The 15412-nt window shown below is 45.2% G+C and overlaps 1 protein-coding gene across 1 annotated transcript in view; it reads left to right on the top strand.

Annotated features, from left to right (window-relative positions):
• aqr (aquarius intron-binding spliceosomal factor) overlaps positions 1-15412 on the top strand; it is a 75022-nt gene that overhangs the window by 903 nt on the left and 58707 nt on the right. Inside the window, 10 exon segments of the mRNA XM_080850206.1 lie at positions 386-542; positions 3050-3190; positions 3636-3704; positions 4223-4323; positions 4435-4511; positions 5374-5438; positions 7751-7867; positions 9117-9230; positions 10670-10773; positions 14818-14920. Of these exon segments, the coding sequence (XP_080706332.1) occupies positions 386-542; positions 3050-3190; positions 3636-3704; positions 4223-4323; positions 4435-4511; positions 5374-5438; positions 7751-7867; positions 9117-9230; positions 10670-10773; positions 14818-14920 (1048 nt within the window).

The following is a 15412-nucleotide window of genomic DNA, read 5'->3' as shown; positions in this document are numbered from 1 at the left end:
CTTTATGAATTGAATGAAGTATCTGCGATGAATGTAAACTGTTGTGGCTCTCTTATTAATGTAGAAGAAGCTGTTCTGCTCTACAGTGGTCATTTGTTTCCAGTTCCCAGTTTGTTAATGTCTGTTATTGTATATAATTAGTAGTAACAATAAGTGAGTAATTATTGGCTGTAACGCTTAAACTTAGTGCATATCCCCTTAAAGCATATTGAGAAACTTGTTTATACTCTTGTAGTAATGATGTCAGCAGTTGTGCCATTTAGTCTGGATGGAGTGGGGTGCTTTTTTTTCATTGATGAACATTCTAACAGGCCAACGAAATATAATACTGATCTCTTACTGTTTGCCATCATTTAAAACAAAAATATGTTTTTGTTCTTCTTAGGTTTGCTATAAGGAAAATCATGTTGCTGGAATTCAGTCAGTACCTGGAGAATTACCTCTGGGTGAACTACACACCTCAAGTGTCCAGCAACGCCTATCTCATGTCCATCTGCTGCATCGTCAATGAGAAGTTTCGGGAGAACGTACCGGCATGGGAGGTAAGGGCGCTCTGGGTACTGTAAAAAAAAATATATATACCACAATTTGAATGCTGCCCTGATTTAACGTTAATGCAACATTCCACCCACCATTTGCCATACACGTTTTGAAACAGCATGTGGTTATGTAATTTTTGTGTGACCAAACTAAAATGCCTTGGATGCATGCATGTTATTCCACTATGCACAACACTAGCCCCTTATACATGTGTCAATGTGATCCGTTTACAATTGCCTCATGTAGGACTGGTCTAGATGTGATCTGATTGTTTTTCCGCCGATCGTCTGAGCCTTTCGAGAGAGGTGGTTTACCCCGATCGTTCAGCTCAGAAAAGGGCGTGTCAAATCAGGCCGATGTGCCATGGGGGAGGCGGTGACAGGAGGCTAGCAAGTTAGAGGCTAGAAAGTTCTTGCCTGTTCTTGAAAGGAGACTGATCCAATAGGCTAGTAGGCCTACAATTTATTATCAGTGTAATAAAATGCAATTTGGTACACCATTTTAATATGGTAATATAGCCTACTGTTTTTTGCAAAATGAAAGAAAGCATATTAAGGAAACGCCGACTCGAGCCTATTAATTCCGAAATTTCACCACATTTTAGGCTATATACTGTAACAACCCCAACACTTGCCTGCTTCCCTTGCAAATCAAAGTTTTCCGACTATTTTTCTTACCTTCTTTCTTAGATGTTGATGTTACTGAGCTAGAAGTTTAACTTGTTCTGAACATCTTGCGCTGCCAATGCCCAATGTCACTTCTGAGTCAAATCACTCCATCATCTCTTTGAAATTCCTTATTCCACGAGTGGTAGGCTACAATGACTGGCTGTTTTAAAATATAACTAATAGCCTAACGAAACAAAATAACCCAGGCAGTTTCATCTTCGAGACGTTAAGGCTTCCTCCAATACTGACAGCTGACTCATAGCTTGCAGGTTTGCGGCGCTTTAAGGAGACGCGACATTTGAGGGATCGTCACTTAATTTAAACCTTTTTTGCTTCCGTTAGTGTGTGTGTGTGTGATAGAGACAGAGAGGACTCAGTAAAACATCGGAAAACACTGTGTCTCGTAAGCCTTAAGCTATCAATCACCCCCACAATGAAATATGCCATTACAGTTGCAACAAACTTCTTGGCATTGTGGTGCGCCCAAAACGCTAGCTATAAACATAGCCATCCTAATGCAACCAAAATATACCTCTGCTGATATGCCTAACCTTCGTTCTATTTAGAATTTGTCTTAGCACTATGCAGGAATATAATAGCATCTACAGTGTCAGGATTGAGGTGAGAGCGCCTGGCTTCTATAACGCGCCCTGCTGCACTGAAGAAGCGCTCACTCGCAGCACTTGTTGCTGGAACGCATAGAATTCGTTTTGCAAGGTGCTGTAGTCGTGGGAACGACTGGCCTTGTTTCTCCCAAAAAGGAAAGTAGATTTTCCTCTGCTGATCCCGCGTCTATATGGAAGTTTGTAGAGCGATTGTGAGGGAGTAAAATGCTCCGCTGCCGAAGTATATTACATGTTTTTTAACTTCGGGGTTAATTCCCTTTCCTTTACGTCTGCTGCTGGCTAGTAAATACAGACAGCTGGAAAGGTTAATAAACGGAATGAAATAGCTACACATTACACACGCTATGTTTTAATAAAACCCACGTTACTCATATACTGGTTAACACTGTTTGTTACAGCACATAAATGTTTGTCGCTACATCCAAACTGCGTCACCGTTGTCCCTACCTGTATCTGCTCCAGCCGCACCATTTTACTTGCAATGTGAATAATTTAATTTAAATATGCTTATTGGCATTTGTTGCACCTTAATCATTTTCTACAAACATGATATGCTATGTATGGTGTAGTAGACTGAGACTCTATTCACTACTGCACAAAAACTAGACACGTTTGCAAAACTAGACGTTTGCAATGAAGTAGGTAAAACAACTTTCACCAATATCTCCGTAAGGGAGATGGGTTATGTGCGCAACTTTCCTGGGATCAAAGAAGACGTTAGTATTCATGTGCAAACTCAAACTCAAAAACATGTGGTGTCTCAACTGTAACTAATACCACTGTCATATGATTATGAGTTCAGTAAAAGACGGAGCAAACACAGTTTTCTACCGTTGTTGAAACACATCCACGCGTAGACTCGTTTTCTTTCCATCTGAGAGTGGTTATTCAAAGAAAATATTAAGAACTATATGCTAATAGAAAGAAGGGAACTTTAAGCCACTACACTGCCTGTGCACGATGCGGATCCACGTGGATGTTGTTAGTAAACAAACCATCTTAAACAAATCTTTGCGCATGCCCGAGGCAATGTAAACGGATCACATTTTGCACATGTAAACACGTAACGACAAGAGCCGTTTTCCTTGAAAATGTTCACACCTACTCGCGAATACGATACGATAAACTGATCTGATCACATTGGTACATGTATATGGGCCTACTGTAGAGTCCAACATCTGCTGCGTGTTTATCAGTCTCTTTCTCTTTGTCCAGGTGTTTAAGAAAGAGCCAAAGCACTTCCCCTTCTTCGTCCAGTGTGTGATGGAGGCCTCGTTAGCTGGGAAGGAGAAGGGCTTGTCTTTACGGGAACAGACTGTACTCCTGCTCTTCCTCGATCACTGCTTCAACAGCCTGGTACGTCCACACCTTCCCAGTGTTTTACTAGAGATAGAATGTGTTTAGTCACTGAAATCTGGTCAGACATTTAGGTCAACATGCCTGATGAAGTAAATACCCCAGTTGAATTGATTTGTCCTCTGTAAGTGTTTGTCATCAGTTATGGACTCCACATATTCGTACCTGCAGTTACACTCAATAATGCAATAATTTGGCATATCTGAAGTACCAACATTGTATGTGTTTGCTATGCCCACTAGATGGCAGTATTGCATCAGTGTCTTACCTCTCACAGCTTGCAACACAGAGTTTCATTGTAGAAGCCCCAAATATTCCACCTGTCATGTTATATTGATCTCCAGAGCCTTCATCAGCATCTCCTGCATATTTATGAGTGCAGTAGCAGTGAAATAAAGGAAACTACTGCGTCATGCATGCGTCTCTCTTTCTCCTCTTTTGGCAGGAGGTGGATCTGATTCGTGAGCAGGTGCAGCAGCTCATATCTCTGCCCATGTGGATGGGCCTGCTACCGGTATGCTCCGCAACCTACATTCACCGGCTTCATTCACACACCACAAGTCACCGTATAAAACAGTCGAGCAAATAGCAGGGAAGTTAACATGCACCGCCTGGTTTTATATTTCATGAAAGGATCATTAAAAAATCTTCACAGACCAGAATCACGATGAATATGTAATAGATGATTACGTGGCAAAGGTTACGCAATGCTTTATTTAGTAAGGCCATTGAGGGCAATGTTTGGCAATGCAGAGCAACCTGCATTAATTATTTTGGCTGCTTCTATGTGAAAGACTCCCAACACGTGCAATCCCGCTTCCCAGAGACGGTGCAGATTTGTTAGTCGTAATTGTGACAAAGGGAAAGCTCTTATCCCCCTTTTCATTTGAAGTGACGGTGCTTGTATGAAATATTAATCACTTGTTTCAACTGTCTGATCTGACTGGCTTTTTAACAAAAGCCTCGCTTGAATAAGTGGCGTTAGACTTCTCTGGTTTGGGAAGTTGACCTTATGTTTTATACCAATTCCAGTCTAGACTGCAGCAGGAGATGAAGAAAGTTCCGAAGCTGAAGAAGTTCTGGAACCTCATCAAAAAGAATTACGAGAAGCTTGAGCCAAAGGCTGCTGACCAGTAAGACTTTCACTTCCTCTTCTTCCCCCCGCGAGACCCCAGTTGCCTTGGATTGATGGGGGTTTTTCATGCATAACTCATCTCTCGTCTTGCACCTGTCCTTTTTTGCAGAGCCAAAATGGAGAGAACGTTCCTGTCTGACCTCATCAACAAATTCCTCCAGGTTCTGGGATCCATTCCTGCATCAGGTAAGAGACTGTGACGCAGACGGTCATCATCAAAGCACCCCTCGAATGCCTCTTGCTCGCTCGCTTGTCTCCTGACGTGACCCTGTCGAGCTGAGGATCGTGCTGAGAAACAGAACTTGTCCAAGATATCAGCGCGTTAGACGTCAGATACGGGGCTGTTGTCCAGAACTGTGTGTGAACCTTTCCACCTGGAGATCCTTTGAAGCAACTAGGCTTTGGGGCCCCTTTGAAACTCTTCTGAATCTATTGCAATAGTGGGGGTGTAGATAGGAAAGCTGCCCCCCCCCCCCTCCCTTTCATCTCTTTGAAAGACAAGCCAACACTGCCTGGGGTCTATCCTCTTGTACAGCAAATGTGTCTAGGTATCGAGAACCCCTACAAAAACAATCTGTTAGCTGACATTATCAAAATAATGGGCAAAACCTTACCTTCAGCAGAGAAGATGGAATTATCATCATATCTGTCATTTTGTGTAACTCTTTTCAGTTGCAATCATGAGCAAAATGTATGTGTGCGTGTGCACGTGTGATATTGGTTAGCAGGGAGGGGGTGGGGATCTTTTGTGTGATGTTGTTCAGGGATGATGGACGAAAAGTAGCAAAACTTTATTAAAATATTTAAATTTGAATGGAAACGGTGGTGCGTTCAACCCCTTGTTGTGTAATGCAAGCCCAGCTGAGAAAGGCCATACTTCGCCCACCAAACGAGAGAAAACGTACCTCAAAGCCCATTGCACACCGTTTCACACCATTTCACACTATTTGGAGGAAACATGGCGTTCAACCCAGAAACCGTAGCCAATCTCTGTACACTGTCTTCAGATTGAATTTGCCCCTGATTTATGTCTTTGTGTGTCTCTTAGGGACCGTTTCCATGGAGGCCGTGCATTACTGTGAACGATTCATCGAGCTCATGATTGACCTGGAGGTAAGACCACGCCCACACCCTCAGGCCACACCCACAGAGCTACCTAATGCCATCTCTTTCAAAATGGATTTTAAGGTTACTTGGACCCACTGACCATGTCTGTTCAGTTCTTTTATTTAGATAGCTGTTTATTTAGATAGATGTGTGAATGGCATGATGTCTGTGAATCACTCTGTGTCATCTGCCTGTATTAATATGGAAACGAATACAAAGTTAATGAAAAAAAAAAAAAACATTATTATCATTATTATGTTGCGCTGGGGCACAGCTTTAGCAGAGAACAAGGCATCTGTAGCCTCAGCAAGGCCTTCAGGGGAAACTGACAGGATGACAGCATGGCAGAGGCACAGAAGACTTCAGAAGCCGAGAGGGTGCACAGAAGACAGGCGTGGCACCTCTCCCGGTTCCTGAGAGTTTGCTTGTGTATTTGGCCCATCTTTGTCACATAATAGCTTTAGAAAGAGCTATACGGGGCCTATCTGTGTAGCTCCATCCACAGGCTGTACTGAAGGGTTTGGGTGATTTGTTTTGTTTCTGTTACCAATATGAATGGGTCTATATGTTGGAATGCAAGTTGTTTACACATTTCACTTGTTTCAGAAGCTGTGTGTGTCTCTCTTTCTTTCTCTCTCTCTCTCTCTCTCTCTCTCTCTCTTTATCTCCCTCTTTATTTATCTCTCTCTCTCTCTCTCTTTATCTTAATAGGGAGGAATTGATTAAGGATGACAGGCTATACTCCCCTTTCCTGGTGGTAGAGGGACAAAAGGCCCTAGAGAAATGCGGGCTTCATTATTGGTTTTCAAAATTAGCGCTTGAAATCTTCACAGTCTATGTGCCTGGGGGGGTGACATCTTTGTTAAGTGTTGTTTCATTTGGGGGGTGCGTGCGTGTGTGTGTCTGAGTGGGCTCACAGATGTGTGTGTGTGTGTGTGTGCGCGTGTGCGCGCGCGCGCATGTGTGTATGGGTGTGCTCACGGATGTGTGTGTGTGTACATATGTGTGGAGGGGGTGAAGGGTGGAGTCCCATCTCTGGTGTTCTTTTTAGATTGCTTTTCTCCCTCCCTTTGGCTATGAACAGAAATGCCTTATTTTGTTGGTGCCGTATGTAATTTGTGCATGCTGAACATATCAATTTCCTACATATCATCTCTTTATCTCTCTCTCTCTCTCTCTCTATCTCTTTCTATCTCTTTCTCTCTCTCTCTCTCTCTCTCACACACACTCTCTTGCTCTTTCTGCTGCAACACATATTTTTCTTACATTCCTGTTTCTAATATCCAGCCCACTTATCCTTGGTTGGTTTGTAGACTTTCAAAGCGAGTTTCAGAACAGGTCGCACATTACAAAAGCCTCATATCACGCTGGTTGCTGATGAGTTTAGCTGTAGCGGTCTAGAGCTATAACGGATCAAAGGCGTCCTCTCTCTCGCTCAACCCCAGAGGACGCCAGAACAGATCTATCCAGCACTGCTCCAGGGTGTGTTGTGGGGAAACCTGTCACTGGGCTGGTTGAGCACCGTGCCAAGGTTCACTGAGTAGAGTGTTAAAAACGGGATGTCTATCTAGCTCGGCATATACAACAGTTAACACACTGCTAGCTGAATGAGTGTGGCCCTGAGTGTGGCCCAAAATCAACTGTTGTGATACATGTTATTGTCTAAGTGCCGAAGGTAGAGCACAGATGTTATGTTGCTGTTGTCGTTGTGGTTGTTGTTGTTGTTGTTGTTACTGCTGTCCTATTTGTTGCTGTTGCTGACGGTTTATTCCCCACACCTTCGGCACACAATAATCTCTGAGATTGTGTTTTTTGAGCAGCACAGCACAGCACAGCACAGCACAGCACAGCACAGCACAGCACAGCACAGCACAGCACAGCACAGCACAGCACAGCACAGCACAGCACAGCACAGCACAGCACAGTTTGCGTTTCTCAGACCTCATGAGCGGATGACATTTATGAGTATATAAAAGTTGGGGGATAATGTCTGCTGGTGCCAGAAAAGCACTGTTGTTATTCTTGCTGTGGGTTTACTGCAGTGGCCTTCCTCTGACTATATTGTTGATATTGATCTCTTTCCCCTTATCTCTGTCCATCCCTCTCACTTTCCCTTTCAATCCCTGTTACTCCCCCCTTCATCCCTCTCTTTTTCCTTCTCTCTCACTCTCTGTATCACACTCTCTTCTTCCTCCCTCTCTATCCCTCTATACCTCTCTAACTCTGGCTCTCTCCCCCTCTCTCTTTTCCCTCTGCTCCTTCCTTCCGTCCCTCCCTCTCCCCACCCACTCTCTATCTTTCTATCTCTCCCCCCTCAGGCTCTCCTCCCCACTCGCCGCTGGTTTAACACAGTCCTGGACGACTCTCACCTGGTGGTGAGCTGCCACCTGTCCAATCTGAGTCAGAGGGAGAAAGAGGGACACCTCTTCTGTCAGGTGGGAGCAACTCACACACCCTTCGTTTACACATTTACACTCTGAAATTCAACTACACATATACACTTACACACTCTTCATTTACACATTCACACTTAAACTTTATAAGTCACACATTGACACCATCACCCCCATAGGCGTTTTTGTCTAAAAAAGCGAGCCAACAAGCTTAGATCCTGTACAACCGGCACTGATAAAAGCTAGCTGCTTCATAGGTTATGTCATTTGGCAACATATTTGGTAAATCTGTCTTTACATTTTAGAGTTTCGTGCCTCCAAAGCTACATGGTGAAAAAGCCAGTGCAGCAAGTAGCAATGACAGATGTGTTTCTATTCCCTTCAGACATTGATAAGACATCAAAATTAATTTGAGCATGATGTAAAAGCCAGTTAGCTACAAAAATAGACCTTAAAGACGATAAAAAACTTAAACTGCATCACTTTGAGTATTGAGTTCAACACTTACAGAGCCTCTGTGTTTTTAAGTTTTAAATTGCTTGACCGAGTGAAATTCCCCCGACACCCCACACATGGTACAAGAGATACCAGAGGCTTCGGTCTCTTGAGGACTGACAGCAGTTCAAAAAGTTAACATTAGAACTTGTAGGCTCTTAGTCAAGTAAACTTATAGTTCATAGGGAAGTTATGAGTGCCTGTAAAATGCAGAACCTTGGAAGTGTGGATCATTTATGGTACACAGAGGTTATGTCTTCTTATGAATGCCTTTGAGTAAAGGGGGTGTTACGTTTTCTTAAGACATTAGAGAGGTTAGAGGTTAAAAGGTTAGGGCCTGGCTGGACATGGAGAGCACAGTATACCCCCTTGCTGTTTATCGTAACGGTGTTAATTATCGGACGGTGTGTGTTATCGGCCAACGTTCGTGTTGTCCTGTTAATCCATTATTAAACTGAAGTTACAGATTGTTAATCCATTATTAAATTTAGCATTTTGATTGTTTAACAGAATAGCCTATGTTTGACACTGTCCGATAACTGACATAGCTACGCTAGTTGTTTACGCCCTTGAGGGAGAAAGTTCTGGTTGTTATGTTTTGGTGAGGCTTACTGCTGTGTCATTGCGTGGGTTTACGTGTGTGTTTGTGGGTTTATGTGTGTAGTTTTGGGTTTTTGTGAGTTCCCTGTTCCGAATCCTCTGCCTCTTCCTGTAACTGTCTTCGTTCTCTCTCTCTTTCTTTCTCTTCCTTGCTCCCCTCTTACTTTTTTTCTGTCTGTCTCACTGTCTTTTTCAGCTACTTGACATGCTGAAGTTCTACACCGGCTTTGAGATAAATGATCAGACGGGCAACGCTCTCACACAGAAGGAGATGACAACCCTTCACTACGACAGGATCACGTCTCTGCAGGTGTGTGTGTGTGTGTGTGTGTGTGTGTGTGTGTGTGTGTGTGTGTGTGTGTGTCTCTACCGCACTCCACTTGGCAAAAATAGCTCAACTTTTTTTCCCAGCCCTCTGAAATATCTCTGAATAAAGAAGACAGCCTGATGTAGTTTCACACAAGAGTTTGCTGGTGTACCACTTGCCCAAAGTTTAGAAAGCCCTCTCTGTCAGGAGCCAAACTAATTGACCTGGCCCAAACACACAGCCTTCCAAGGGACTAGTGTGTGCGGCTGGTCGAAAGTGACAAGGTTTCAGGCTCTCCGTGTGTGTGTGTGTGTGTGTGTGTGTGTGTGTGTGCATGCATGCTGAGCTGCTTACATTGGTCAGCTGGCCTTCACACTCTTGATAGGATCTGGAGTCCAAGTCCCACTGGATGGCTGCAAAGGACTGTGGGTAATGAGCTGGCTAGCCACAGTCGCCCCACACAGCCCGCCCCACCCCTCCCCATCTGTGGCGAAGCTTTCATCTGCTTGGTCTTTCTTCTGTCAGAGAGCTGAGGAGCTCATCAAAGCCCCCTGTGTGTGGATGGGGATGTGTGTGTGGCAGTGAATTTGTGTGTGTTTCTGTGAGCGTGTGTGTGAGTCAGTGAGCATATTTGTCCATCCTGTGTGTGTATCTTGGGGTGGTTGAGTCTAGATGCTTCATGCTGTGGTCAGTCTCTTGATTAATGGATAAATTCAGTGAGGAAATCAGAGAGACTCTGCACCATCACCTGCTCTTGCTCTCATCATACAGACATTAGGCAGACATCAAACCATCTCTCCTCTCTCTCCTGCTCATCTGTCTGTCTCTCTCTCTCTCTCTCTCTCTCTCCTTCTCCTCTGTCTCTCTCTCTCTCCTGTTCCTCTCTCTCTCTCCTGCTCATCTCTCTCTCTCTCTCTCTCTCCTGCTCCTCTCTCTTTCTCTCTCTCTCTCTCTCTCTCCTGCCTCTCTCTATCTCTCTTTCTCCTGTTCCTCTCTCTCTTTCTACTCTCTCTCTCCTGCTCCTCCGTCTCTCTTTCTCTCCCCTCTCTCTTTTCTACTCCCCTCCCCTCTCCCTCTTGGGACAAGATGGCCGCCTGATACTGCAGACAGACCTGCCTCTGATGCTAGTGTTTTAAGGTGGTTCAGAGGAACAACAAACATGCAGCACTCACTCGGTAGAAAATAAACTTCAAAATACCATGATGTTTCAGCCAAAGCACCTTCTTTATCAGATGAAATAACTGGGCAGAGAACCTAAGTTGGTTGAATGAAAATATGAATTATGCCATCTTAACGCAGAGATTTTCTCTGCACAAAAGCACAGCAGAGCTATATAATCTGTGAGGTGATTAACCAGTTAAATAGTACGTACCTGTTTTGAAACCAAAAATACTGACTAAAATACTAAAAATACTGTGTGTGTGTGTGTGCGTGTGTTCCAGAGATCGGCTTTCGCCCACTTCCCTGAGCTTCAGGACTTTGCCCTGTCCAATGTGGCTGCAGTGGACACACGAGAGTCCCTAAACAAGAAGTTCGGCCACCTCAGGTAAGAGTGGGGCTCAACCAAAATGTTGTTCAACAGCGTGTCAACCATAGCAGAAGATGAATTCATCCCTAAGCTGTAGTATGTGTACTGTCTGCGTTAGGGTCTGTGAAGGCATTTGTGCGTCTGTGTGTATGTTCCTGCATCTACAGCTCTATAGCCATGAGAGTTATGCCTTGGTTAGCTAAGCCTCTTTATCAGCAGCGGTGGGAGGGAGAGCCGGGCACCGATCCCCGCCTTCTTATCCCCTGCTAATAGCCACTATCAAAGGTGACTGGGATTTGATAACAACTAGCCGGCGAGGAGATGGTATTACTCAGCTTCAGACGGGGATTTAGGGCCCGGCGGCTGAATGAAATGGCAGCGCGAAATCAATCGCTGTCAGGAGAGAATTGGACCGTGATGAGCTAACGGGTAGCTATTAACGCACTCCGTGGTGGGGTGCGTGAAGGCAACAGTATAGACCTAATTGCCTCCTGGTCCTCCCAGCCTGTGGGATCAATGACCCGTGAGCTGTAGGGAGAGACTAGAGGCTGACAGGAGATGGTTGGGGGGGGGGGCACTTATCAGGAGGAATGGCTCTTTGTAGGGTGTACCTTTCAATCTGTATGAAAGAGCCAGTTAATATGTTATTCAATCATAATAGGTATGCAAATGCTTCACAGACATAGCAAACCAAAAGAAAGGTGAAAGATGTGTTCATGTCAGTTAGGTAAGGTTTTCATCATAGAAGTCTTTGTCATTTCTGAGCCAGTATGACTTGTATCCTCGGTAACTGGTTGCCTTCTCAGCTACAGAGAAGTACATTAAGTAATTTATTTATCTATCAATAAGTTGGGCAAAAGGTGAAACAAGAAGTCCCCAGAAATCTAGACAGTAAGAAAAATCTATTTAAAATCTCTCTTGGGTCAGAATAGGCTAATGTGCTGTAAATGCAGTGATAAAAGTAGGGCCTTTGTTTATGTTAATTGTATGGTTTGAATTGTTTGAAATTTTAGTCGCAACATAAAGCTCCCCGTAGCTTCAGTGCCGAGTGTGTGCGGGGGAGGCGAGCTTGTGCACCAGCAGTGATTGACACTCCGGCAGACACGCCTCCTGGCTCCTGATTGGTTGTTTTGATTCGGTTGCGGTGGTTTTTGCAGATGGCCTTAGGACTGCTAGGTGGAGCCAGAGGAGCCTGATTTTGGTCACAGATTATCGCGCTCATGTTCTTCTGTCACGACGTAATGACAGTTTCAGCAAATCTGACAAAGTTATTTTAATAAGGGTCCCTACTGCTGCTTTATTGACCAGTGGGGAAACGCTGATCTCAGCCTCAGCACTAAATAAAGGCTATAAAATGACTATAATATGATGGAGGAGGAACAGCCTCCTGCAGATATAGTTTATGCATATATGTATATGTATTTATATTTATACATAGTTTTAGACAAATACTTTTTAACAGATGGGTTATGTATTTTAAGATCGACATCACTGATAAAAACCCTGATGTTTAGTATCATAGTCACTGCCATAAAGATAGCGTCCTGTTTTCTGTATTGGTTTACGCCCCATAGCCTCAAGCTTAATGTGCGTGTGTGTGTGCGTGTGTGTGTGTGACCACTGCTGAGGGAGCGCTATAGCTGATCTCTTGTGTGTGTGTGTGTGAGTCAAGCAGGTGTGAAGCGCAGCGTCATCGCCGTCCTCGTTGGCGACAGCATCAGCGTCAGTGGCGTGCCCCCTGACTGCAGGGCTGCTGCTTGGCATGGTGCTGCATGCCGCAGACGAGAAGTCCTTGAACCTGCACGGAGCGTAGAGGAGAGGAGAGGAGAGGAGAGGAGGGTAGAGGAGAGGAGCGTATAGGAGTGGAGAGTAGAGGAGAGGAGAGGAGAGGAGGGTAGAGGAGAGGAGCGTAGAGGAGAGGAGTGTATAGGAGTGGAGAGTCGAGGAGAGGAGAGTAGAGGTGTGGAGCGTAGAGGAGTGGAGGAGTGGAGCGTAAAGGAGACGATTGTAAAAGAGAGGAGCGTAGAGGAGAGGAGTGTATAGGAGTGGAGAGGAGTGGAGAGGAGTGGAGAGGAGTGGAGAGGAGTGGAGAGGAGTGGAGAGGAGAGGAGAGGAGAGGAGAGGAGAGGAGAGGAGATGAACGACAGCAGCCAGACCAGGCCAGGCCGGGGGAAGATGTGGCTCATTAATTCAATCGATTTGCTGCATCTTGAGAGTAAAGTCTTTGAACAGCTGTGTTTGTCAGCTCCCATTAGTGTGGGGGCTCTGTACAGCCTCCTTCATGCTCTCACTACACACACACACACACACACACACACACACACACTTACACTTGCATACATGCAACCCATATTATGGTGATGTGCCTTCATTCTACACACACACACACAGTCATTATTTTTCAGTGTCTCAGTGCAACAATATCTTGCCGTGAGAGGCATACACACACACACACACACACACACACACACACACACACACACACACACACACACACACACACACACACACACACACACACACACACACACACACACACACAGAGGCTGTTTCAGTGTGTGAGGCGAGTGCTGAGCACCCGAGAAGGAAAGTCGGTTCTCCTTTAACAAGCACCCCCTGCCTAGCTGTGTGACATGTTCTCCCCTACTGCTGGAGGAAGAGTTCTCATCAGCTTGCATGGTCTTCAGCCGCTCACTTCCACTCTAATCTGTGTGTGTGTGTGTGTGTGTGTGTGTGTGTGTGTGTGTGTGTGTGTGTGTGTGTGTGATGGAGAGAGAGAGACAGTGAGAGTTTGGTCTGTCTGACAGCTATTGCCTGGAAGAGTTGTACCATTCTCGTGTGTGTGTGTGTGAGAAGTACAGAAACTGAGAGATATTTCCAAGTCCTGAATTCCTCAAGTTCGCTTCACACTGATGTCTCTCGGCTTTGGCTGTCTCAGTAGGTTTGCTGAAGCTCAGTTCCCACCCTCGCTAAGAATGTGTGTTCTTATGGATAAAAGTAGCATTGAAGAAAAACCGCTGCCTCACACACACACAGACACACAGGCATCATCTCTGTCACGAAAGCCGCTTGCAGAACTTCAAATGTGCTGATCAGATTTAACAAGGCACTTTTTTCCCGCACAGCTCTCCAAAGCCAGATATTTTAGCTGCGCGACACACGCTAAGCTGGCCAACAGCCTCCATTTTGAATTGATCCACTCAATCCTCCAAAACACACAAACATTCTGTTATCACACTGACACATGGCCTGATTTTCCCCCATCTCTCTCTCGCTCTTTCTCTCTCTCTCTCTCTATCACTCTACTCTTCCCTCTTTCTGCTCCCTCTTTTCCCCCAACCCCCCCTCCCATACTATTTATTTTTGTCTCTCTCTTATCCTCTTCCTCTTATTTTTTGCTGAAATATAACAGTCTGATACCCTGTTGTTCTTCCTTCACTGCATATAGTCTTACACTGCGTATACTATATTACTATAGCGTATAGACACACACACACACACACACACGCACTTGCACTACGACATATGGAGTGGCCACACCCTTTAGTGTTCAGGCCTTCTCGAGCTTCAAAGCAAGCTGCAGTGAGTCTGGGGTGTGACTATCCAGATCAATGTCTTCTAACACACACACACACACACACACACACACACACACACACACACACAGTAGCTGAAGGCATCGGTCTGAGGCGCTAGAGACCGTGGTCCACACTTTGTTTTTTCTCCCATAATCCTCCCTCATTGATGCGTGTATGTGTGTGTGCGTGTGTGTGTGCGTGCGTGGGTTCTGTCTGTCTGTGTGTGTGTTTGTGTGTGTGTGTGTGCGAGAGTGTGTGTGCACGCACGCACATGCTGACCGGGCACTACTGCTGTCGATCGGCAAACAGGAGAAAAAGAAACACCGTTTGCAGGATGGCACGTGTTAAACAAACGACCAGCCATCTGCAACGTCGCACATGCTACACAAATAACCAGCTGATTCTAGTGTGAAACACCCATTACTGCACGGTGTGCTAAGCCCAAGCATCTCTGTTCTCTCTTCTTCCGTCTCTCTCTCTGCAGTCCCGACACTCTCCACCGGGTGGCGTCGTACCTGTGTCTGCTCCCAGAGTTGCCAGAGGGGGAAAACACCACCTATGACAAGGAGGTCCTTCTGGAGCTTCTGGTAAGTTCTGCATCAGATGTCAACAACAGCAAACTAAAACAACTGGAAAAGCAAAGACACAAATAACTTGATGAAGATTTCTGCATGAGGAGACAGACCATATTAGCATAGGGGTTGTGTTTGTTTACTGTTTTCTTGCAGACTTAACGAGCATGCTTGGCGTGACTAGGTCTCGTGTGCCTTGTCTGAATTAAGGCAATAATTTACCGTTCGACCTTCAGATGCAGATTGGCTCGTGCTTGTTGTCTTTGTCTTTTTAATCCGGTTAAGGCCTTACATTGGTCAAAGGCACTTGCTCATGGAGTGTGTGGCCCTTGGTGTAGGTCCCTTCTGATTGCCCCCCTGTGGGCCTCAGAGAGTGTGTGTGTGTGTGTGTGTGTGTGTGATCATGTATGTTTGTTTTGAAACTGTGTGAATGTGCTTGAATTTGAATGGAAGGCACACAGCTTGTCCTGGCGCGCACACACACACACACACACACACACACACACA

The sequence above is a fragment of the Sprattus sprattus genome (genome assembly GCF_963457725.1).
Source record: "Sprattus sprattus genome assembly, chromosome: 13".
Taxonomy (NCBI): Eukaryota; Metazoa; Chordata; class Actinopteri; order Clupeiformes; family Clupeidae; genus Sprattus; species Sprattus sprattus.
The sequence above is the reverse complement of the archived record's forward strand: the minus strand, read 5'-3'. Positions and strand labels throughout refer to the sequence as shown.